The sequence below is a fragment of the Triturus cristatus genome, chromosome 4_1, assembly GCF_964204655.1.
Source record: "Triturus cristatus chromosome 4_1, aTriCri1.1, whole genome shotgun sequence".
Classification (NCBI taxonomy): domain Eukaryota; kingdom Metazoa; phylum Chordata; class Amphibia; order Caudata; family Salamandridae; genus Triturus; species Triturus cristatus.
Window position 1 is genome coordinate 741,064,517 of NC_140585.1, and position 26,801 is coordinate 741,091,317.

A 26,801-nucleotide genomic window follows, 5' to 3' on the forward strand; every position below is an offset into this window, starting at 1 on the left:
TTCTTTTAATGCTGAATAAAGCATTTTCTTTTTACTTTGAACACTATTGCATTTCATGTATTGATGTTGGTGCTGATGCTCCAGGAGTTGGGGTTGTGGTAATGTGTTAGGTTTCAGGGAAATGTTGTAGTCTGATGCTCATGGGGTGGACCATGGTATCTGCGTGCCATCACAAGGTCTCTGCAAAGATTATTTGGTCGTGTGTGCTATTTGTGTTTGGAGACATTGTCCCAAGGAGTGTTCCTTCCTCTGTGCCACCTGACATCTTCCCTACAGGGAGTTGCACAATTGTTGTGCTGACCTGTGTCTACATTTCCGTTGTTGGTGACAGATCCCTTCAACTATGGCCATGCCTGCTCAGCAATGTCTCCGGCTGCATCGTCTGTGCCATCCTTGCTACTTGCTAAGTGGAGAGGTGTGGCTCACTGGTTAGAGGCGGCAGACCCGTAAGCAGAGAATCGGCCAGCGACCAGGGTTCAATTCCCGACGCGGCAGGGTCGTGGACCAGGGTCAAAACGGACTCGATAATTCTCGCCTCGGTACCTACTCTAACCAGGAACACACTCGGCAACTCTGGGCATTAAGCTTGCCTCATCTCTACAACGGCCCCCCACAGACGCCGGGGATGCCTGGTTTCACCTTGGAGATACCCAGTAAGGGACCATCTCACAGGGAAAACCAGGACGGGTTCCCCAGCGGTCTTCAGCGCCAGGATACTCCGACAGGAGTGATAGTGCGCTTTACAAGTACACACACATTTACATTTACTCACTGTACTTGTGTATTGAGTATGTTGCCATGCCTTCATGGAGAAATAGTCCCTTTTCCGCACAATGCATGTGTGTAATCCCAGCCTAGCACACATATGGTACTTGTTCTGCCCTCAGAGCGTTGGTACCGTCCGTACCTCGCGTACCCCTACATCACCACTACAATGGTAGAACGGACTGTACCCACGCCCTCAGAGCGTGGGTACGGTCCGTATCACCATTGTAGTGGTGACGGGTACGCGTCCACATCCACTTCCGTTGTGGCGGTACGTAGGGATTGGTGGACACGCCCCCCGAAGTGACCAGACCCTGGAGGTAATTTATGTACAGGATATATTTGTTTTAAATTGGGTAGGGGTTATGTTTCCTGCCCCTCGCCCCCCCCCCTTTGCCCCTGGGTGTTGTTCTGACCTTCTGCGGCGTCTGCGTCGGTTTCTGTGCACCAGGTCATAGGCTAGGAGGGCCGGGATGACACGTAGGATGGGGTCCATGGCTGTCCGCCGCATACCGGTGCTCCTTCTTCGCGTCGTCCTCAATTTCCCGGGAGTTTTTGGCTGCCGTAAAAATGAGCCGTGCGGAGTGACGTAGGCACGAATCGTACTTGCTGGTCCGTAAAACGCTGCCTGACTCCGTCCAGACGTCACGTACGCGATGTCCCGGATCGGAATTGTGGGTATTTTTTCGCCGCACGTAGGTTTTTACGATTCGTAGTGAAATGGTATTTCTGTACGAATCGTACTTGCTACTTTGTAAGGAGGATTTCCCGGGTACGAATCGTATGGAGAATACGCTACGTACGACCGTTCGTACCCGGGTTTTACAGGATCGGAATCGGCCCCTAGGTGTGTGTTGTGGTGTTTATAGGTGTAAAGGGTGGGAAGTAATTTATTTTTAATTGATGAATTAACAATTGATGTTAATTTTAATAAATTAATTGGTAATTAATTATGGTAATTGTGTAATTAAATTTAGGTGTGTGTTGTGGTTTTATAGGAGTAAAGGGTGGGAAGTAATTTGTGTTTAATCAATTATATATAGTTATTAAATAATGCTAATTATTTGATATTTGTTTTCCGTAATTGTTTATTTTGTCTGTGTTGTTTTTACATTTAAATGGGTAAAGGGTGGGTATTAAATGAATTTTAATTATTCAATTATTAGTTGTTAATAGTAATAGTTTTTAATTATAAACTTTAGGTGTGTGTTGTAGATATTATAGTATTAAAGTGTGTGTAGTCAATTAAGGCTTTTTGATTAATATTTTTTCATTCATTATTAATTATGTTAATTAGGTAAATACATTTAATTAAAAGTTTGAAGTGTTTAGTTATTGGTGTGGTGTTATAGGGTAGGAAATAAAATAAATATATTGATGTTTTAATTAATGTTTTTGTTTGCAAATATTTTCTATTTTAAAAGAATAATTTGTAAATGTATTTATTATTATATTTTATATATTATTTGTAGATTTTTGATATATGTAATTAGTATTATATTATGTGTTCCTTTTTATTTTTAATATTATTTATTTTTATGTCTTAAATTTTGTTTATTAATTATTATTTTTTAATGTGTAATATATATATAGTTTTTTTCTATGCGAGTCTGAATAGCATTTTTTTCTCCACTTTCCAGCACTTTCCCTACTGTTGCACTCACTGGAGTTGGAATAGTAATATCTAACCCTCCTCTATCCAGCACTTTCCCTACTGTTGCACTCACTGGAGTTGGAATAGTAATTTCTAACCCTCCTCTATCCAGCACTTTCCCTACTGTTGCACTCACTGGAGTGGGAATAGTAATTTTTATCTCTCCACTATCCTGCACTTTCCCTACTGTTGCACTCACTGGAGTTGGAATAGGAATTTTTACCTCTCTGCTAGCCAACACTTTCCCTACTGTTGCACTCAGTGGAGTTGGAATACTAATTTTTACCCCTCCGCTATCCAACATTTTCCCTACTGTTGCACTCTTTGGAGTGGGAATAGTAATTTTTGCCCCTCCGCAATCCAACACTTTCCCTACTGCTGCTCTCACTGAAGTGGGAATAGTAAATTTTACCCCTCCGCTATCCAACACTTTACCTACTGTTGCACTCACTGAAGTGGAAATGTTAAGTTTAAAGACTTAAATAGTTTAATGTTTTAATTTATAATGTAATGTTTTTTATTAGATTTTATGTTATTGGTGTGTATAAATATATATATATATATATATATATATATATATATATATATATATATATATATATATATATTTGTAAATTTCCATATATAAAATAAATTTAAAATTAATAGTTTATTAATTGTTTTAAAGTAAATATGTATATATTACATTTTATATACGTATGTTTACATTTTTAAAATTACATTTATTTGTTATATTTGTTAAGATGTATCTTACATCTAATTAAATTTTTAAAGTTAATTTTATTATTTAATATATTTAATATACTTTTTTATACATATATGAAAATCGATATTTTGTACAATGATATTTTTATTTCAATATTTTTGTACTTACCATTATAAATATAGGATTTCTATATTTTTGACATCGATATTTATAACTCGATATTTGTGTATGGGGATATTTTGGGGGTCGATATCCTATCAGTGAACCATCCTTGCTGCCTTTTTCTTTCCAAATATCTGTCAGATCTAAATCCTCCATTATCTGTTTTATAAGAGCTCTCATCTTGGGGTATTAACTATATTTCTAGGTGAGGATTTGTCTAGCACTAAATCTATCAAAACATTAAAATCACCCCCTAATATGATAAGTACATTTATATTCCAGAGAAGATTAGATAACTCCTGGAGAGATGCTGTATCATCAATATTTGAGATGTAATACCCTACGAGAGCAAACCAATTTCAATACAATTTAACCTTGACTACAATCCACCTACCCCTTCTATCTACCATACATTCTTCGAAGGTTGCTCCTATAGATCTTTTAAATAGGATGACCACTCCCTGTATACAACATTCCTGATTCATGCATACGTAGTGTTTATTCCACTTTTGCCCTTTTAAAATACTCTCCCATTCTTCTTTTAATAAATAAGTCTCCTGTAGTAGTATTATTATTATTTCACTACGTAGGGGCCGATTCCGATCGGTCAGGAGCCGTAACCGACCGACCTGCTGTCGTCGGTTACGGCCCTGCTAGTACGATGCGACGGTCGCACTCGTATACAAGACAATGCAGGCATGCATTCTGAGCGGAATGCATGCCTGCATCCTTGAAAGCAGTGGTGCAGTTCATCCCTGCACTCTGTGGGTGGCACCCCAAGGTGCCTGCCACCGGGTGCAGGGATCCACAGAGGGGCACCATAGGTGCCCCCAGGCTGCCATTCGGCAGCCTCGCACCCATGGGGGCCCTACTGGGGGCCCCCAAACACAGTTTCCGAGAAAGGGGACTACAATCCAAACCCCTGTTAGCCATACAACTCTTTTCTTCATCAGTGAGGACTTTATTTTTTTCTATTTCATTTTTTTCCCCACATGCTCCCACATCTTGTAATAAATAACAAACTTTCCATTGTGAACATAACCCTTCCCACCGTGGGAACCCTCCCGCAAGTAATCTACTTGGAAACTAACCTATCAAGCTCTCCTTCCCCTCTGCTATCTATTAAACCCATGTTTTTTTGGTGTGCTTTAAGTTGCTTAATCATATTTTCTACTTCCTTTGGGTCTTTGATATTTTGCATCTTATTGTTCCACATTGCCTTCAAAGTGGCAGGGAAATGCAATTGAGCTGTAGCACCTAGCAGTCTTAATTCATGAATATATTTGTCCAGCTCCCATTGCCTGTCTTGTGGTGGCCCTAGATATATTCGATCTAATTTTAAAGTACCACTCTTCCTTTGTGTTGCAACCTGCTATAAAGGCTTGAGCCAAAATGTTCTCTTTGAGAGTGTATGTTTTAAAATGTATTAGGATCTTTATTGGGGCCTTTCTAGCAGGAGTTTTGTGAAAGTGGCCACTGTGGACATGTTGTATATCTTCATCAATCTATCTAGCTCCGGAAAAAAATATTTTAGTAGTTCTACCATGGCCTTCTTTATGTTGTCCCCTTTAAAGCTCTCTGGGACGTTAAACACCTGATATTGTTTCTTCCTGCATTGTTCTCCAAGACCTCAATCTTCTCTTACAGGTCCTTTTCACCCAATTTAAGGGAGAGAATTTCTTTCTGATTTTTTTCCACTTCCTTGTTCAGCTTTTCCTTAGAACCTTCTATCACCTCCTATCTTTCTACTAAGAAATTTATTTTTGTTTCCAAGTTCTCACACACCTCATGAATCTTCTCTCAATTCCGCTCCGAAGTATCAAATCGTGCTTGAATTTCACTGAACATGAAGGTTATCTTTTCTTCCACCCCCAAGTGTAATCCTCCTTTTGTCTGCTGAGTAGATTTCTGGGACGTCATACGACCCTTATTCTTGTGTTGTTCCTCTAACTCCCTTTCTGCTAGCACCTGAAATCTGTTTGGGGACTCCAATTCTGTATATGTGTCTGCTCCCGCATTTTCTGCCATTTCTGTCAGGAGCCGGTCCTCAATGGCTGGTGCCCCTCTATTTCTATGCTCTGGCCAAGTTGAGGGTGGTGGTAGATTGAGATGGGCCCCTCCAAGAGACTGCACTTTAAAGTATGACTTCAGGGCGGGTGTAATTTTAATGCGGTCTACTGGTTTTTTTTTCCTTTCCCCCGTCCCTCCTTCAGTATTCTCCTCTCTTCCAAGGAATTACTCAATCTAGTCTCTGGCTGAAGTAGGACAGGAATGACCTGTTCTGCCTGTACTGGGGGAACTTGCTCTGAAACTGGTGAAATCCCGACGGTTTGTTTATTTCTCAGGGTATATCTGTTTACCTGCCCCCCCCCCCCGTGGCCCTTCCAACCTCTGTAGAGTGCTTGTTTGCTCCAGGGTTGCCTGTTTTTTTTCTGTGGCTGGAGATTTTGACACAGCTCCAGCATGTTTCTTCCCACCTTTCCCCTTTGTGGAATTCATGTTATGTTATGTTATGTTATTAAAGCTTGTAGAGCGCACGATTACCCTAGGGTGTCCTGGCGCTAAGCACTGAATACCTGCAGGGAAAGATCTAAAACTGGGAGAAGAACCATGTCTTAAGGTGTCTCCTGAAGGAGGTGAGGTTGGAGATACTTCTCAGAGTGAAGGGCAATTCATTCCAGGCTTTGGAGGCACCAAAAACAAAGCTCCCACCCCCCCCACATTGTTCTCTTAAAAGAGGGAGTTTTCACCTGTTTAGAGCCTGTGGACCTTAGATTTCTGCCTGGAATATACCATGAGAACTTATTTATAAGATACTCCGGGCCCATTCCATTCACCGCTTTGAACACAATACATAACGCCTTGAAGCGAGATCTCAGATGTATTGGAAGCCTGTGTAATTCTTTAAGTTTTTTCTGGACTGAGATAAATCTGGGTGTCCCCGTCAACAGTCTAGCTGCTGCATTCTGGGCAACCTGCAGCCTATTCTGATGTTGTTTTTCAATGTTAAGAAATAGACTGTTGCAGTAGACTAGACGCGACATAATAAGTGCCGTCACTACTGTTCGCAAACTAGCTTCAGTCAAAAATAACCTAATTTTCCTGATGATTCTGAGCACCATGAAGCATGCGGAGGTCACCGTGCTTACATGGTCCCCCATGGTAAGTTTGTTATCTACCACTATACCTAGGTTTTTAGCTTTTCTAGCTGGTGTGGGACAGATACCCAAATTATCCGGCCACCAGTGTGGTGTCCACATTAAAGGATTGTTACCAAAACTCAGCACTTCAGTTTTGGCTGAATTGAGTTTTAGACAATTGGCTGACATCCATGTTGAGATGGATCCCATGCAATCATGGAAACGAGCACCTGCTTCCTTCTCAGCTCCCTCCATTACCAAGAGCACAATTTGTGTGTCGTAGGCGTAGAAGGTAAGCTGGAACCCATGAGATCTGATAATGCCTGCCAGGGGTGCCACATAGATGTTAAAAAGTGTAGGGCTAAGGGCTGAGCCCTGTGGCACCCCACATGGCAGAGAAAATGGTTTAGATACATTACCATCCAGATCCACTGTTTGTGATCTGGTAACTAGACATAATATCGAAAAAAAAATATCGAGTAGCAAGAATATCGAGTTTTTAATATCAAATGGACAGAATATCGACTTGCAAAAATATAGTGGTGAAGAATATCGAAAAACAGGTAAGAAATATCGATTGCAATAATATAGAAGTAAGTAATATCGACAGTCATAATATAGTTGTTAAAAATATCGAATTTTTTATAGTGTTTTAAGTGTTAGTATATGTGTTAAAAGTATGTATTAATATTGGAATGTATGTTAGAATATTTTTAAATTATTGAATTTTATGTTTTTTTATTTTTTTGTAATTTAATTCCGTAGCGGGTTGTGGGTTTATAGGGGAGTAGGGTGGGAAGTAATTTAATTATAGTACATTAAATAATAATTTATAGGAATTATTAATTATTTTTAATTTAATTTTGTGTTTTACTTCTGTAGCGGGTTGTGGGTTTATAGGGGAATAGGGTGGGAAGTAATTTAATTATAGTACATTAAATAATAATTTATAGGAATTATTAATTATTTTTAATTTAATTTTGCGTTTTACTTCTGTAGCGGGTTGTGGGTTTATAGGGGAATAGGGTGGGAAGTAATTTAATTATAGATTATTAATTAATAATTTATAGGAATTATTAATTATTTTTAATTTAATTTTGCGTTTTACTTCTGTAACGGGTTGTGGGTTTATAGGGGAATAGGGTGGGAAGTAATTTAATTGTTATTAGTTAATTATTAATTGGTATTGCAAATTAATTGGTTGTTGATTAATTATTAATTGGTAAATAATTAGTATTAATTGGTAATTAATTTGTATTAATTGTTTAATTGATAATTATGTTAATTGTATTCATTTAATATTTGTAGCGGGCAGTGTGTTTATAGGGGAATATGGTGGCAAGTAATATAATTGTAAATAAATAATTATTTAATTTATTTGTGTATATTGTTAATTAATATATCTTTAATTTAATTTTGCATTTTACTTCTGTAGCGGGTTGTGGGTTTATAGGGGAATAGGGTGGGAAGTAATTTAATTGTTATTAGTTAATTATTAATTGGTATTGCAAATTAATTGGTTGTTGATTAATTATTAATTTGTAAATAATTAGTATTAATTGGTAATTAATTAGTATTAATAGGTAAATTGATAATTATGTTAATTGTATTCAATTAATATTTGTAGCGGGTATTGTGTTTATACGGGAATATGGTGGGAAGTAATATAATTGGAAAAAAATAATTATTTAAATAATTTGTGTATATCCTTAATTAATGTATTCTAAATTAATTATTAATTGGTATTATTTGCATTTATTAATGTTTGTTATTGAAAAACAATTGTTTGTTGAATAATTATTAATTGTTAATTAATTAAACAAAAATGTATTGGTATTTATAAATAATCAATTCTTTTGTGATTGGTAATTAATTGTAATACTTGTTTTTGTATTAATAATTAATTAATTTAAAAATAAAAATACATTTATTATTTTCTCTACTATTGCACTTACTTGAGTGGGAATAGTAATTTTTACCCCTACGCTATCCAATGCTTTCCCTATTATTGCACTCTCTGGGGTGGGAATAGTAATTTTTACCCTCCCGCTATCCAACGCTTTCCCTACTGTTGCACTCTCTGGAGTGGGAATAGTCATTTTTACCCCTACGCTATCCAACGCTTTCCCTACTGTTGCACTCACTGGAGTGGGAATAGTAAATGTTACCCTCCCGCTATCCAACGTTTTCCCTACTTTTGCACTCTCTGGAGTGGGAATAGTAATTTTTACCCCTACGCTATCCAACGCTTTCCCTACTGTTGCACTCACTGGAGTGGGAATAGTAAATGTTACCCTCCCGCTATCCAACGCTTTCCCTACTGTTGCACTCTCTGGAGTGGGAATAGTAATTTTTACCCCTACGCTATCCAATGTTTTCCCTATTATTGCACTCTCTGGAGTGGGAATAGTAATTTTTACCCTCCCGCTATCCAACGCTTTCCCTACTGTTGCACTCTCTGGAGTGGGAATAGTCATTTTTACCCCTACGCTATCCAACGCTTTCCCTACTGTTGCACTCACTGGAGTGGGAATAGTAAATGTTACCCTCCCGCTATCCAACGCTTTCCCTACTGTTGCACTCTCTGGAGTGGGAATAGTCATTTTTACCCCTACGCTATCCAACGCTTTCCCTACTGTTGCACTCACTGGAGTGGGAATAGTAAATGTTACCCTCCCGCTATCCAATGCTTTCCCTACTGTTGCACTCTCTGGAGTGGGAATAGTAATTTTTACCCCTACGCTATCCAATGTTTTCCCTATTATTGCACTCTCTGGAGTGGGAATAGTCATTTTTACCCTCCCGCTATCCAACGCTTTCCCTACTGTTGCATTCTCTGGAGTGGGAATAGTAATTTTTACCCTCCCGCTATCCAACGCTTTCCCTACTATTGCACTTACTGGAGTGGTAATAGTAAATGTTACGCGCCCGCTATCCTACACAGAAAATATTGAATATTTTTAATTAATATCACGTTAAGATATATGTATTAATTTTTTTTTTTACTTACTTTAATTATTCATTAAGTTTAGTGTTATTTAAGTATTTATAAGTATGTGTCAGTTAATTATATGTATTATTTCATTTATTTAACATTACTTTTAAAACATTTAAAAAATTCGATATTTTGACTAACTATATTATTTACAACGATATTTTGGATTCGATATTTTTGTAATTTCCTGTTTGGAGATAGGACTTCGATATTTTGGCATTCTATATTTTGGCATCGATATTTTTGTAAGTCTATATTTTTGTAGTCGATATTATGTCAGTGATCCTTGTGATCTGTCAGCTAGAAATGAGTTCAACAGCTGCCAGGCCGAACCACATATCCCTACTTCTTACAATCGGTTCAATAGAACCTTGTGGTGAACCGTATCAAAGGCCGCGGACAGGTCAAGGAGGATCAGCATTGCGTTCCCTCCCCTGTCCATGGCCTCTCTGATTTCCTCTGTTGATTTAAGTAGCGCCAGCTCAGTGCTATGTAAGGCTCTGAACCCATATTGTGAAGGGTCTAAGGAATTATTAAGATTGAGAAAATCAGTGAGTTGACTGTTCATGGCTTTTTCCAGCATCTTGGCTGGCAGAGGAAGTCTAGAGATAGGTCGATAGTTGTTTGGGTCGGTCGGGTCCAGAGACTGCTTTTTCAAAAGAGTCAAAACCGAGGCTATTTTCCAAAGTCTTGGGAAAATCCCAGACAAGAGAACCTCATTAAGCAGAGGAGTAAGTGCCGTACAAATAGTGTCAGCAATCTGTCTAATAATCCACGCTGGACAAGGGTCATTCGGTGCACCAGATTTAATGCCATTCAGCAGTTTCAGAGTATCACATTTCTCCAAAGGAGCGAAGTGATCCAAGGTCGTGTCCAAGGGAAAAAAGCTTTCCAGTTTATTTACATTCAGAGCAATCTGATTTTTATTAACTAGTCCCGAAAGAGAAGAAAATATCGTCTCAATTTTAGATTTAAAAAAATCAGCAATTTTATTGCAGAAATCAAGGTCAGTGTGATTTTTCGGCAAATTAGGCCTAGATAACTTAATAACCGTTTTAAAAAGTTCGTTAGAATTCGATTGAGCCTTGGTTATTTGTGATGAAAAATGTTCTTTTTTGGCTGCCATTAGAGCTAGTTTGTAATTAAAAATGGTAGTTTTTAGCTCCTTTTTTTCGGACTCTGCATAGTTTTTACGCCATCTTCTTTCAGCATATTTACAAATCAGTTTCTTGGCCTTAAATTCTCCTGAATACAAGGTGCAGTAGGGATAGTCCGTTTAGCAGTCTATTTTTTAGGGGGCACAAGCTGTTCGCAGGCGTTGGTAAGCCATGTATTATAAAGAGTCGTTGTTTCCTCAATGTCCTGCGACGAAATATACTTAGACTTAGTAAGTAACCTTTCCAAACTATTAATGTCCAATTCACCCCAGGCTCTCGTAATAATTTCCTTAATCTGCTTGGAGCCTGAACAGTGGGCAGGCGAGCTCTTTAGCTCAAACTTGATCACAGAGTGATCTGACCACGTAATTGGAAGAATTGTAATATTAACAATATCCTTATTATTGGAATATATGCCATCTAAAGTGTGGCCCTTCACATGTGTTGGATGGGTTACCAGTTGTTCTAGGCCTCCTGTGGCCATAATATGTTCTAGCCTTGAGGTATCTATGTCATTAAATTTTTCCAAATGGAAATTAAAATCTCCCAACACTGTGAAGGACTGTAAACATAGTCCTTCTTCTAGCAGCAGACTCAGTGAATCTAAGAAACCACTTTTCGAGCCCGGAGGGCGGTAAAGTAAAATGCCTTTAAAAGGATTGTGTGAAGCAGAATATATATTAAAGGTAAGAGCTTCGCATGTCTGATTATTGGCAGGAGCAAAATTTGTAGTAAGCGACTCGTGATAAATCACCGCGAGCCCCCCCCCCCTTTTTTCTGTTCTCGGTCAAGCGTATAACAATGAAAGCCAGGTGGAATAGCTTTGACCAAATCCGGACCTGATGATCCATCTAGCCAAGTCACCGTAATCAGTGCTAATTTAACATTGTGTTCTTCTAAAAGAAGAGCACATTCCATAGAGTGTTTCACCAGAGATCTGGCATTAAATAGCAAACAGTTAAGTGAGTCTCCATTTCTGCCTCTTATTTTATTACCCAATGTACTTCTCAGGCCCTCAATAGGTCGATTTAACAATGTCGGAAGAGCCAAATAACAGCTACTACACTGGGGCCTCGACCTAGTGTCATGATGATAATCCAGAGACAATCTGGGACATTGTACAGATTTATCAGCCAGCTCAATCATGTTTAGTTCATTACTAGTGTACTGAATTCTTTTGCTAATGTGTCGAGCAGGGGAACGGGTCCTGTGCCCGGCCTGAGCGCAGACGGGCGCAGACGGGCTTGCCTTTGGCGCGCCAGCGGCGCGCCCTCTGCGCGTGTCCGCTGAATGGGCGCGTCAGCATGTTGTAGAAATAGCTTTGGGAAGAACACTAGACCGCTAACCTAGCGGAAGTGGTGTCCCCCCCCCGGGCTTCGGATAAAGTGTAGAGTGCAAGTATTGCCACAAATCAAAAGTTAAAATATTAAAATACAGTTTTGTCCCAATTAAAAGTTTAAAAGATCACCTTCAAGCGATTATAGCTCCCACAGTATAACCGGCGAGCATTGAACACAGCTTCGCACGGTGACTTCCAATCTTCCAGAGAGTTTACTTTTAATTTTTTCAAGTCTGTCAGACTCACTGTGTTGTGCTGCGTTTGTTGTGTTTCTTCTTTCTGCCTACCCTTTTGCAGCACACCCACCTGAATTGTGCTACCGGGTATGCCCCGGAAGCAGACCCTTGACGACACCCGCCCATCACAGGAGAGTCGTGCTTCTGCCTCCGCCCACACTCCTGCCCCTCGTCGGAACGGAACACTCTGTGATATCGTCTCTTCTAAAGACTGGCACCACATCCACACCGCAACAGCAAACTGTTCCCTCGTTGAAAAATCCTGCTCCTTTCCCCCCCCCGCCGAGACCCTCTTCACCGCACACTGTCCTGCCACCGGCTGACATGTTCCCCCAAGTGCAATTTCTTTTGTTTGGTTTCTCCTTTTCCACAGACGTTATTTCAATTAGTTACTCTTAATTATTAATTTCTACAAAATAAAGCCAATATTTTGTGTGTGAGCCGGGTAATCTTAACCCCGACCAAGAGCATGGATATACCCTGAACTTCAATCTGTCTCAGCAGTTCAAAATACCTCTGTAATCCTCTGTGTAATTTCTTTGGTTTAATTACTTAATCATCCCATCTGAGCTCTAAGGATTTTTATAACAACAGGTCTATGTTTACATAGATCCTTATTTACAAGCCCTAAATAACTGAAGGGACTTTGTAAATAGATTACAATTTGCTTTTTATTAAGTCTCATGTATCCTATTTAGCCTCAAACAGGCCTGTTTAAATCTTGCTACGCATAAAAAAAAATGGTTTAAAAGCTGCTTGTCCCAGGCTTTGGGCATGCTAGAACTTGATAGTCATTGGCCACATTTTTAGCTAGGAAGCTGCTAGATCTATTGCTTGCCCCATCAGTAAAAATATGAATGCCCTTTTCCAAACTGGGTATACCCCACTATAATTGAAGGGTATAGACCCCTATTCAAAAATCCCTCTCCAGATCTGTTACAAACTCAGATTTTCTGCCTGGACTGCACATGATAAGCTGTTCGATTGAAAAGATGGGCTGTGAGCAAGAACGTTTTAGGCAACAAGTCCTTAATCCCTAGCAAGCACATTTAAATGATTTTTAATGAACCAGTTAACTCCTTTTTTTCTGTTTTTGATGGCTTGGTATGGTGACCAGTGGTTCTGATTCTTTTCAAGCAGTGACTATGAAACAGTCAAAGATCAGGTCCTTATAGACTGCCTTCATCATATTGGTATTGGAATGGATGGTCCTTCGCTACAAGATCACCCTTGATCTACTTCTATCATCAGTTACATCAGTTACATGCTGTAAGAAATTGGGTTATTGGTTGATGGGGTCAAACCCTTCCAACCAACAACCACAATCTTTGCCAGGGTGAATGGCAAAAGTCACTAAATTAACCTGTGCTCAACCCTCCAGTAGTTTAGCATAAGAATTCTGTTTTAACTTAGACGCACTATGTCAAGTATTTATAATGCAGACAAACAGTAATAAAGTGAAAACACAACACATGAAACATCTCAAATCAATTTGGAAAAATCGTATACATTTTAATAAATATAATGACACCAAAATGAACTAACTACAATCAGTAAAAGTGGAGTTATGAATTTGGGTATCTGGTTGTGCAAGATTGGGGCAAAATTAAAATTCAATGCTGGCTGTGATGGAGTGTGATTTGGCTACACGAGGTGGATTGGGCCCGGTTTCGGCTTACCTTTAGACTTAAAAGAAATTCTGAAAACAAATTCAAGGAGGACCTGGCTTGGCAGTTCGGGCTGGACTGTTCCCATGAGGCACAGGGACAAGACTGATTTGCATATGGCTGGGTTCAAACTGGAATGGCATGGTGAGCAAAAAAATGATGGATTTAGGCTCAGATCTCTGTACTGGGGTGAATGTATGACATTGTTCTGCATTCTGTCCTTCAACTGTTGCTTTTGATAAGGCTGAATACCCAGACACCAGTCCCAGAATGCTTGTTTCCGGTCCAAGGAGATCCTGAGCTGGCAGTTCGGGCAGGACTGTTGCAATGGAGAGCAGGGTCAGGACTGATTTGCATATGGCCGGAAACAAACTGGAATGCCACAGCGAGCAAAAATAATGAATTTATTTAGGCCCAGATCTCTGTCCATCATTTGTTCTTTTTGCATTTGTCACCACGAACGGGACGGGTATGCCAAGATGTAGGTCCTGTGCTCTTAATGGAATCAATCTAGCCTGGCTAATGAGGGTTGAAACCCTGAAACTGGTCCCTGGATGCTTGTTACAGGTCCAAGGACTGTTCCCATGAGCAGCAGGATCAAGACTGATTTGCATATGGCTGGGAACAAACTGGAATGGTATTTATGAGCAAAGACAAAGATGAATTTGTGCCCATATCTCTGAACTGGGGTGAATGTTTGACATTGTTCAGCATTCCGTCCATCATTTGTTCTTTTTGCAACTTTCTGAAAGTGCCACTTTCAGAATTGTGACTTGAAATCCACCTTTACCATTAAGGAAGATTTTAAATTACAATTAATTTGAGACCAAACAGGATATTTTGTGCCTCTTCTCAGTCAAATTAAGCACTTATGAAATGTAATAAGGTAACCAATGTTATCCTACGGGGGAAGTGAGCCTTACAGTAGTGAAAAACGAATGTAGGGGTTTCTCACTAACAGGACATGTACAACTTAAAAACACATGTCCTAATTTTTAAAAACAATACACCCTAACCCGCGTGCGATTTAGGGCCTACCTTATGGGTAACTTATATGTATTAGAAAGGAAGGTTTAGGCCTGGCAAAAGGTTTATTTTGCCAGGTTAAATTTGGCACTTTAAAACTGCACTACAGGCTGAAATGGCAGACCTGAGACATTTTAAAGTGCTACTTTACTGGGTGACACAATGAATGCTGCACGCCCACTAGTTCAACTTAATTTCAGGCCCGGGTATATGTAGTACCACTTGACTAGGGACTTATAAGCAAATTAAACAAGCCAAATTGTATGTTAGCCAGTATTGCCATGTTTAGATGAGAGAGCACAAGCACTTTAGCACTGGTTAGTAGTGATAGAGTGCATATATGCCAACAAAAATGAATTTCAGAAAAAAAGAGTGCTGAAAGCAAAAGGTTTGGGGTTGACCCTGCAGAGTGGAACAATCTATTCCTAAGGTGAAGTTCTGCTAGAGTTTTCACTTTTGATATTTTTTTCACCCTTTTGTTGAACATATACATTTCCAACACTCCCAGATTATGCAGGGTTGAAAACTAAGCAATGGCTAAAATGGTGGATGGGTGAGTGCAGTAAAACTTCATCAAGTCGATGTCGGTAAAGCTGAGGTAATTATGATCAAAGGTATGGATAGAGCCCAATCATTGTTATTGTTATTGTTATTTGGATATTTGTAAAGCGCAACTTTCGCTCCGAAAGGAGCATCTTGGCGCTGAGCATGCGTATAGGGGATAGGTGGTGAAAAGATCTAGATAGCTGCCAACACATAGGTATCAGATTGCTGATAGACCCAGGTCTAAGATTTACGGGTAGATTATTCCAAGCCCTTGCTGCTAGGACTGTGAACGTTTTTCCACCCCTAGTTTTGTATTTATGCCTCGGGATCTTAGCAAGATTGGCCCCTGAGGATCGCAGACATCGTACAGGAACATAATGAATAAAACGATTAACAAGGTATTTGGGACCTATATCTTTCAAAGATTTAAAAACTGTGAGTAAGAGTTTGAAAAGAATTCTCTTATGCAGTGGCAGCCAGTGCAGAGAATTTAATGCAGTTGAGGCTGAAGATTTCCTGGGAAGTTTTAACACTAACCGTGCCGCCGCGTGCTGTACACTTTGTAACTTCTTCAAAGTGGACTTTTTCACCCCTGCCATCAACCCATTGCAATAATCGAGTCGGGAGAGTATCAGTGCGACCACGACCGATTTCCTGGAGGCAATGGGGAGGAAGTCAAAAAATTTCTTTAGAGATTTAATAAGACCGAAGCAGCACCCAGCCGTGATCCTGACATGATCATCAAAAGATAAGGTAGCATCAAATTGCACGCCCAGATTGCGCGCAGAAGACACAGCACTGGGAGGGGCCTCAGAGTCTTTGGGCCACTAATCCCTCGGGCAGAAAAGTAGATCCTGGCCTAGTGGTATGATTTCAGTTTTCCCACTGTTGCACTTCAAGTGGTTTTTATTTAACCACTGAAATACCTCAGTGAGACAATTCTGAAAACGCAATTCTGTATCCGTGCTGTTTTTGTCAATGGAGACGACCAATTGAGTGTCGTCAGCATATGACGTAACGAGGATCCCATGTGACTATCACAGCGAGGAGGGGTGCCAAATAGATGTTGAAGAGAAGTGGACTTAATATGGATCCCTGCGGTACTCCAGATGTAATGGTTTTTTCGCTGGATAGGTAGTGACCCAAAGATACAGATTGGGACCTATTGGACAAGAAGGATTTGACCCATGCCAAAGCTGTGTCTGTCACGCCAATCTCTCGCAGCCTGTCATTCAAGATGACATGAGAGATAGTGTCAAAAGCTGCTGTTAGATCGAGCAGGATGAGGACGGCCTGCTTTCCCTCATCCTGCAGGAACTTGATGGAGTCAGAGAGTTCTATCAGAGCCGTTTCGGTGGAGTGGCCAGGGCGAAACCCAGATTGCTGGGGATGCAAGATGTTATGGTTCTCCACAAATGCTTTTAGCTCCGAATGCACCATCCGTTCAGTGATCTTTCCTAGAACAGGCAGGAGTGAGATGGGGCGCATGTTCGTCAGATCCGTTGGCGATTTGTTCTGCTTTTTCATGAGAGGTTTTACGATAGCCTTTTTACCATTCATTAGGCACAATCCCTAATTCTAAGGATGCGTTTATGATGGCATTGATGGTCGGATTAACTACCTCAACTAGATGATGTAGAATGCGGGGGGGACAGGAGTCGGTAGGTGCTCCGGATTTGCAAGCCAAAATCGCCTTGCGGGTCTGTTGAAGGGAGACCGGTTGGAAACTACCAAGGGAATGGCTATTATCGGCTACATGTTTTTGGGGGCCTAGAGTAGAAGAAATCAAAGGAGGCGGGAAATCCTTTTGGATGTTTACAATTTTTTTCTCAAAGAAATCTGCAATTTGGTTGCACAAACTCTCGGAGGGCGGGATTTCAGGCTGGAGGGCTTTGGGGTGAGTAAAGGATTTAACTATAGAGAAAACAGTTTTTTGTTTCTGATGGGCATCGTTGATAGCTTTAGTGTATTACACCTTTTTGGCAGCCTTTATGCTAGAGAGGTATAATTTCCTCTGCTGAACATAAAGGGCTCTTGAGACCTCATCGTATGTTTTCCTCCACTTCCTTTCTCTTATTCTACAAAGTAAATGGCTCTCAGTTAAGGCTTGAGTGTACCATGGGGCACTTAACTTCCTTTTAGGACAGTTCCCGCGGTCGCCTTTAGGGTCAGAATTTTCTAAAATAATCTGATCCATCCAGACGTGAAAGTTACGAGAATTGGCCGTTACGTCTCCTCTCAGTTCAGGGGCCTGAGCCAATAACTGGGTATCCAGCTTAATACGATCAATCACTTTTCTCCAATTTACCGAGGAGGAAGATTGAGGGTGCTTTGTTATTAATGGAGCTAGAACTTGTTTCTTGATGTCAAAGGGAATGAAACTATGGTCGGTCCAAATTTGCGGAATGGGGGGAGACGTAGTCATGGTAATTAAGTTGGAACAGATACCATCAAGAGTGTGGCCGGCTAGGTGGGTGGGTGCAGTCACTAATTGAGCCAGTCCGAAAATATTCAGGGTATGATGGAAGCAAGTAGCATAAGGGTCTGCGCATGATTCCAGATGCAAATTCATATCTCCTAATAGAGTAAAGTGTGGGTAGCGTAACATAAGTGACCCGAGCACTTCATCTAGGGAGTCTAGAAAGGGAGTGGCATTGCCTGGAGGGCGATAAATTAGGCCTCCCGAAAAGGAGGTAGAGGCATTAAGTCTGATCGAGAAGCCAATGCTCTCACTTCCTTTGAGATGGCCCAGATCGAATGTATGACACAAAAATGACCTTTTGACAATGATTGCAACCCCCCTCCTCGCCCGATTTGTCTGTCCTGCCTAAAGATGGTAAAATCCGGAGGAAGGGCAATAGCCAAATCAGGATTGGATGAGTCGTTGAGCCATGTTTCTGTTATGAAAAGGGCGTCAAGACCATAACACATTATTAAATCGTGTATGTCTTGGCTGTGGCCACACAACGAGCGGGCATTGATAAGACCTCCCTTAAAGTTATTGCCTCCGTACATAGAGGGAACGGGAATTTTTGGCATCTCTAAGGACATCTCGGGAGGAGTCCATTTACAATGTAAACATGAGAAGGGGCCCCGGAGATAATCAGTGGGTGGACAACCCTTACACAGGGCACCCATCTTAGGGCGTAATGCTAATAGGGCCTTATTGTCATACCTGATGGTCAATGGTTGTTGCCCGGCATGTCCTGCAGCCGGCACAGTCCTGGCGCGGACGGGCGCAGACGGGCTTGGCTTAGGCGCGGCTTCGGCGCGCATCCGGCGCGCCCGCTGCGCCAGCCCGCTGAGCCGTCTGGCCGGTCTGCACATTATATAGAGAGAAAGGAGGGCGTGAGGACGGCGCGACTAGAGCGCTCCCCCAGCCTCAACAAAGATGGCGCCCACCGCCGCCGAGTATCGGCTGAAAAGCGGCTGTGCAAGATGAAAGAAGGTGGAAAGATGGTAAGGGTGTCAGTGTGCCTGGCTTACAAATTCCCCTTAACGCTATTAAAAGCCCCCCAAAGATGAAAACATAACAAATATAAAAGCGTTCTAAAATGCATTCAAGATCGTAGCAGGTAAGGAAATTGTCACCACGTTCTGGTAACACGCAGCTCGCAGCCCCAGTTACCCTCACTAGGGAGAGCTCCGTTTAGGCACCGAAATCGCTGGCAGACCCTGTTAAGTATTCCAGGAGGGCGTGAGGACGGCGCGACTAGAGCGCTCCCCAGCCTCACCAAAGATGGCGCCCACCGCTGCCGAGTATCGGCTGAAAAGCGGCTGTGCAAGATGAAAGAAGGTGGAAAGATGGTAAGGGTGTCAGTGTGCCTGGCTTAAAAATTCCCCTTAACGCTATTAAAAGCCCCTCAAAGATGAAAACATAACAAATATAAAAGCGTTCTAAAATGCATTCAAGATCGTAGCAGGTAAGGAAATTGTCACCACGTTCTGGTAACACGCAGCTCGCAGCCCCAGTTACCCTCACTAGGGAGAGCTCCGTTTAGGCGTGTGACTTGACTTATGCTTAGCTACGATATAACCAAGTCATTCTCCTATGTAAACATGTTTCCACTATCTTTTCAAACAAATGCCCAATGGGGTTTTATGCCCTACTATATTCTTCTAAACACTATAAAATGCCACTACCACAATTGGGTTTAAGAATTGGAAATCTGGCTTACAACCGCTTTTCTCAAAAAAGTCTCAGACTCCCAGTCCAGCTCAGTCTGGGAACAGTACACCGTGAAACCAGACCCAAGGGAAGCATGGGAAATAAATGATAGGAAAAGGAGACAACACTACACTCTCTCAGTGCACAGAGGGGACTACCCACCCATATAATACTTGTCCTGTAACTAAGATCAACAACAATAAGCAAGCTGATGCTGCTGATATTGCCACCTTTTGAATTGGACCCAGCTTGCCATGAGGTCATTGGCCATTGGAACTGCCTGGGAACTTTAGCTCGATTAAAGAAAGGTTATCGATATAGAGGGACCAAAAGAATACAAATATACCAAGAACACGATAAACCTGAGTGAGCAGAAGCACTCAGGAGGGAGACATGAGACAAAACAATAAAGATGCCACACAGGTGGAATCCAGGTGCAGACTACGAGAGAGAAAGTGACCCACCAACCAGGCACTGGAAAATGTCATGTCGTATGTTGAATATTTCCATTCTGACCCATAATGTCATTCATGATTTTTCCCCAAACACCACCGTTCTCCATCTGCTTGCAAGTACTGAAAATGGCTTCTATCCTAGATTAGTCCAGGCACCACATTTATGTCTTATGTTCTTCTGAGGTGTCATACTCGTCCCAGTACTCAAAGTCTCCTCACTTTCTGTCTCCAACTGCATCACATGCAGTCAAATCATTACCAACAGAATCCGATTCAACATTTGTTTGTCAATTAATTACAATTGTAATCAATCATGAACAAAACAAGAATAAAATTCATACAATTTGTGGACCTAAACATACAGAAGCTAAAAGCAGCTTGAATTCCATTGCAATTATATATATAACAGCATTCCATTAATTTTTCCTATTTAACGAGGTTGACACAAAAACATATATTTAAGCAACTCTTGACAGAGACCCCGGTTCTGAGAGAGACAATTGAACATATGTGCTGTGTGACCAAGACCATACAGTACAAATGTCCCAAGACCGGAACTCTGACACGTCACACCCTCTGGAAAGTGCTTTAAAGTGTTCAACAGTCAGCATATGCACTGTACAAAAATAGGAAATCATCCAAATCATGACTAAGTTAAAATAAATATTTAGTATTATATAATATCTCATTAAGTGGTTTACAGTGGGTCCACCAACCCCTTTATTGGTGGTTTATATCACACTTTGTTCAAAATTAGTACCATTGAGTAACACTAAACACCTGTTATTCAGGTCAAAGATACCCTTGGTTGAACGTGCGCTTTACAAATACACATGTTATGTTTTTGTCTTGGCCCCCAGTTCTTCCTCAGGAAAGTTACCTAATGTCTTCCACTATATATTCATCTTCTTCTAGACTGTTGTCAGGTCCAAAGCTTTTTGATGCACCCAACTTTTAAAACAAGTATCATCAGGTCTGGCGTCTCAGAACATTTCACCAAAGTGATTCCAAGAAAGAGGCAATCACTTTGTGTGTTGGAGAGATCTGAGGCCTGGTTACTTTCCTCAGAATTTGCTCTTTTCCTGTGATCCTGGTCAACTCATATGTTTTGAAGGTTTGAACACTAAGAGCACTTTTAGGCTTTAAATGCATGTTGTCCCCCTGGTTTGAATTTTTTAACACCCTGATCTGATTTTCATTAAAGTATTGCAAATAATGGAATGATTTTGAGATATTGGTAAAATATTACACATTGTCCAATTGAGTGTTCAGTTTCTTACTCATCTCAGTCTTGTATGTGTAAGTGTGTTTCACTGTGTGCCCTGTACACAAGTATATATGGGCATTCAATTTCTGTTGTGCCTGGCCTCTGGCCTGATCCTTCACCCTACCCTCCACAAGCAGCCAGCCCCCACTGTACAAAGCCTCCAGATGTGCTGTAGGGGTTAGCCACAAAGCCTGAGCTGCTTGCAGTCCCTGCTCCCACCCTGCTGCATTTAGCCAACCCCATGTGTGGCCATGGGCACAAAATACATTCTTTTTTCCGATTTTTTTCCAGCGTTTGCGGATCCTGTTCTGGGTTTGTGAATTGAGGCTCAAGTGCATCGGCATAACCCAGGGAGGTCTGGTATATGCAAAGCTATCACAGCTTCTATGACTACTGCAATACAAATATATGTTTTTTCATTTTTCTTTTAATACCGAAGGATCCCTTTGGGGCCTCTCTCATGGGCCTGGTGGTCAGAGTAGGCTCACCCTGCCCTTTCATTCCCTTTCTGTTTACATCATGTTGGGTAATAGCAGCCACAACAAAAATGTATCAATGATGAACAGCCAATCAGAAGGTGGCGGATATACAGATAGGTTTGTGAATCCACAATGCACAAAGACAGAAAAAGCTCCCTAGTCCAAAGGGGTGCCCTTCTTATTTAAATGGAGTTACAAATCGATTGTGGATTCACAAATCCATGGAGAATCTGCAAATTTACAGTCCAACTATATCTAATATTTAACTTCTTCCTTTCCAATCAAATAACATTTTGAAAGCTTATTTTTCAAAACTACTGAACAGATATACACCAAACCAACAAACACACATCTTGAGTAAAATTCTGCCTTCATGCTAAATATGGTGAAGTTCCATTCAGCCATTTATACTGTGTTGAAGAGTAAAGAATCCTATGAGATTTAAAATGGGAAATTGCACTTTTGGGACCCCAGCTTTTTCTTTCCCCACTCAACAGATCTACATGATACTTGTCATGATGAAACCATGGTGGATGCATTTTTTGTTTTTGTTTTGGTAAGTTTCATGCAGATTTGTCAAATAGCTTAAAAGGTATTACGGAATAAAAAAATGCCTTGCACTACTCCCTATCAATTCAGTAATTTTATGAAATCTAATAATGTATTGATCTAAGTAATTAACAGCAAAAAGTAATGGTTTCTTATTGTCCTTGCAGGATGAAGACATAATTAGGTATCACATTGTCTTGGGGGAACAGCTTTTGAAGAATGACCTACACATCGGCATGTACCGTGAAACTATGCTGGGAATTTCATACCAAGTGGGCTTTGTTCAGCACAGTGGCCAGGTACTCAAACCTGCATTGGGACTTGGGAAATAACGCTGCATAATCTAAACAGTACATTTTATAGTAATATTTGTTTGCATTTAAGAATGGCTTGAATTTCTGTCAATAACCCAGCTTGCTTCCAAGAAGTGTCATAGGAGTTAAGCCCACAGATGATCCACTTTTCTGCAGCATTAGTCGTGGCAGTGCCCACAAGGAAATTTAAGTGTAGGAACAAACCATGCAATATCTTTCCCAAGTACGTGAAGATAACCTACAACGTGACTACAAAGTAAAAAGACAGATTTCAAGTTAAAGAAGCTTATATTTTGTAGCTACACTACTTATTACGTGTTGCCTTCACAAGGCAGAATGTATCCACAACCCACCATAGTGCATGAAAATTAACTCACAATACATGTTTGTAGAGAAAAAAGTTGAGAATTAAGAATTTTTCAACAGCACTTTAATCTGAATATGACCAAACAAAATTGTTAGTTACTTTCTAAAAACTCATCTAATATTGTAACCAAATTGTTTTACCTTTTTCCTCTCATCTTTTGTATTACTTGTTGACTCATTTCACAGTGATATTCCTGAAATAGTTTCCAGTCTGTTTTAAAACTTAGAACGTTTGGTAAATTTTCCATACCGTATTAATTTAGGAAAAGGTTGTTAATTTATTAATTTGGTGTGGATTTGTGCTACTCTAATTATTACTGGATAATAATAATGACACCACTAAGATACCTAAATCATATTTTTTACCTAAATATACAAACTGGGATGCAGATTTGTTCCGCTTGAATTATTCGGGAAGAATTATGCAGCCCTTAATCTTGAACATTACAATTTTGTAGAGAGCAGGTTCTACTTCAGATTTACTTGAATTTGCATCCTGGCCAGTGCAAATACCAAGATCTCCCTTACCACTCACTAGTAAGAAAGTCTCTCAGGATCTAGAATGTTTGTAAAGTGGTAGACTGAGAAATAGTGCTCCATTTGATTTTTCTTATATTCAAAATGGTTATCAAGGTACTGTGAAACTCGAACATCTTTGGAAATCTTTCTTTCCCAACATCTTAGCTAGGTTGCAATAGTGTTTCAAAAATACTACACACTTCAGGTTATGAGACTGATGTTCACAGAGACATGGCATAACCACACAATGCGCTCAGCCAGAACTTATTCCTGAAGTCTAGATTCCAAGTAATTTGTTTTGTAATTTTAAATGGTCATATACTGTCTTTAGGGATAGTCAAATCAATTTATTCATCAGGTTTATTTTCTATTCTTTGAGGTGCTACTCAACTGTACAGCATTTTGCATCACCACAGCATGCTGAGGATCCAACTATGGCAGAGTTTTTCCACACCACCTAGTTCCATTCTTCCTATACAACACATTTGATTACCATATCTGCCCACATAAAGTGTGTGTGTGCTAAATTCAAATTTCCCTGTCACAAAAGTTTCTCCGCCTACCTTAACTACAAGCATGCCTGTCTCAAATGTAGCCTTGCCAGTCTTGACTGTCTGAACCATGTCTGTTTCACCATGAAATCTGTCTATCATGTTTTAACTGCAACTCTGTGTTTTCTAATGCAATGCTGCTCTCCTTAAAACCACCTCTCCTTATCTCACCTGGAACCTTGCATGCCTCAATTGCAATCTAGTCAATGTCAATGCCAGTCCAACATTTATCAATCCAGCCTGACTCAGCTGTCACGTTGAATGTCTAATTTGCAATATGCATGCTTGTTGAAGTCCTTGCAGAGTCCCAGTTACATGCTTGGTTACTGCTTTGCAATTTGCAAGGTTTATGTCAGCTTATCTCACAAGTTATAGCAAGAGCTACATTTTACTGTCTCTTCATATGGAAGAACTCTTAGGGACTAATTACACCTACGGCAGTTCTATTGACCGCCATAGCCGCAGTGATGGTGAGGGCACTGCCACACCAGTGGTCCAACCAACCTATTACGAGTTTGGCAGTTGAACCACCAAAGGACCACTGCAACCACCGGGGATCGCAGATCCCCAGTGGTGGCACAGCGGTGTGAGGCCCACAATATGCATGGTGGTGCCGCTGCGGCATTGCCAAGCATATTTCAAGTTTCATCGCTGCCACAGTTTTCATGGTGGTGAGCCTGCCATGAAAAGTGTGTCAGTGAGGAAACAAAGGGGGCCCTACAGGGGCTCCTATTGCCTTAGGGCCAAGGAATGCATGCAGAGGGCACATGGTGTGCCCCCCTGTATGTATGCGCCTCCAGTTCCAGCACAGCAGGGACTTCAAAGTGCTAGAACGTGCTGTGGGGCTGCCTTTTTAGGGCTCACATTCGAGCCTTTGAAAGGCACTAACCTTGGGTATGCTGCCGCAAGACCGCCAGAAAACTCCTAATCTGGCGGGCGGGCATGGTGGGCTTTGGTGTTCTCGCAGCGAGGTGCTGGAATGGCAGCCCGCTGCAAGACCACCAAAGGCGTAATCAGGCCCTTAGTAATAATCAAATAATTGTACTAAATGAGGTTTGAAATGCGCATATATACGAAAAATCTATAGGTAGTGAAATTAATGTTTTTGTATTTCCTTTGTAGATCTATATAAATGATGCTCCTATAAATTACACCAACGTGGCAACCAACATTGGAGTTATTCATGGGATACAAAAGGTCATGGAAATTCTGAAGAACAGATGTGACAATAACGACACTGTAATTGTTCTAGTAAGTCGTTTTGCTCCACAATTAAATGCACCTTCTGTTTTGAAGTGTTTTCACAATCTCACTACTTTGGCCCACTTCATAATGGCATTTGTGCACCCACCATCATTTCCATGTGCAGGTTTACCAATTCACTAAACAAGACTTTGTACTTTTGCATTGACTTACTCGCACAACATTCCACCAACAGTGCAATTTCAGAATGAGTGAAACTCTTCAAAATGGTGGGTATGCGGCATTCCAGGGCAGAGACATTTGTAACATAGTGAAACTATAAAATCAGATGGATCACCTCATATTTGCAAGTATGCATGTATTCACAAATTGGTGGACACTGTCAGACTGTCCTATCAATTGTAGAAATTGGTTTCTATGCCGGGATCTGGGGGGTGGGGGCATTCCCAACATTGGTGTGGGTAGATGAGATTTTCTCCATAAAGATAACAATGTTCTCAGTGAGAAATATGAAAAGTCAAAAAGAGCAAATGCACTTCTTTATAATCACAGAAATGTAAGCAAATTGCAGGCATATACCTACAGTGTACCTTTAAAACCTTCTAGCCCTAACTTATTGATGTGGGCCACTGTGTATAATATATTAATTTCTTTACAAATGTATTGTTTACTTATCAAATATTTGAGTACAGTAAATATATGGTATCAAAAAACACTACTCTTTATAAGGGTAGCAGTCACTACTTTCAGGCAGATTCACTGCTGTTCATGCTGTGTTTAAAAACTATACATAATCAATGTATACAAATATGTATCACTGCACGTTCCAAACTATTTGCCAATCTTGCATGAATTTTGAAGTTGCTGCTTCTCTGCCTGCCATATTTCTTTTTTTGTTACATGATTCTGCCTACTTTGTAAGTGTCACTAATTATCACACAATGTTGGAGAGAGAAGTGATCAGCGATGTATCCACTCCACTTCCAGTGGCAAGTTAATAATCACACGATCTTGGAACTCAAACTTACCAGTATGAATCTGAAGTCTCAAAAAGATTTGTAAGAGACCATCACCCACTAGAATTCACTAGTAGCTTGCTTCATCATTGGATCAAAACTTCTGACAGCCAATGTGTCAGAGTGGGCTCAACCTCCAGAAGGAGGGAGCACTTCTAAGTTTGAGGCTAATGGGGTCTGTGGTTAGTTTAGTTCAAATTACCTTCAACTCCTAATTTACTTTATTTCTATTTGCAGGAATCAGGGTAAGAATTAAAATCAGAGGGAGGTGTAAATCAATGATCCCTTACATTTAGCATCAATCAATAACGGTCTACATGTTTCAACCTGCTTGGCCCAACAAGCTGACATGGCTTTCCTCGGGACCTAAATATACAGATCCCCAATGTAGATATAAGGACAGTATACTATTACCATTACTACAATGTTGCACTTATATATGCAAGCACAATAACTTACAGTTCCTCTAGGGTACAATAGCCCATAACCTGAAAAAGATGAAAAAGCATGAAATAAATGTA

At 40.5% G+C, this 26,801-nt stretch overlaps 1 protein-coding gene across 1 annotated transcript in view; it reads left to right on the forward strand.

The window, feature by feature from the left end:
• The window catches only part of LOC146855445 (stabilin-2-like), a 1,201,024-nt gene that overhangs the window by 511,145 nt on the left and 663,078 nt on the right, over nucleotides 1-26,801 (forward strand). The window contains 2 exon segments of the mRNA XM_085653243.1: nucleotides 22,479-22,610; nucleotides 25,184-25,312. Coding sequence (XP_085509369.1) covers nucleotides 22,479-22,610; nucleotides 25,184-25,312 — 261 coding nt within the window.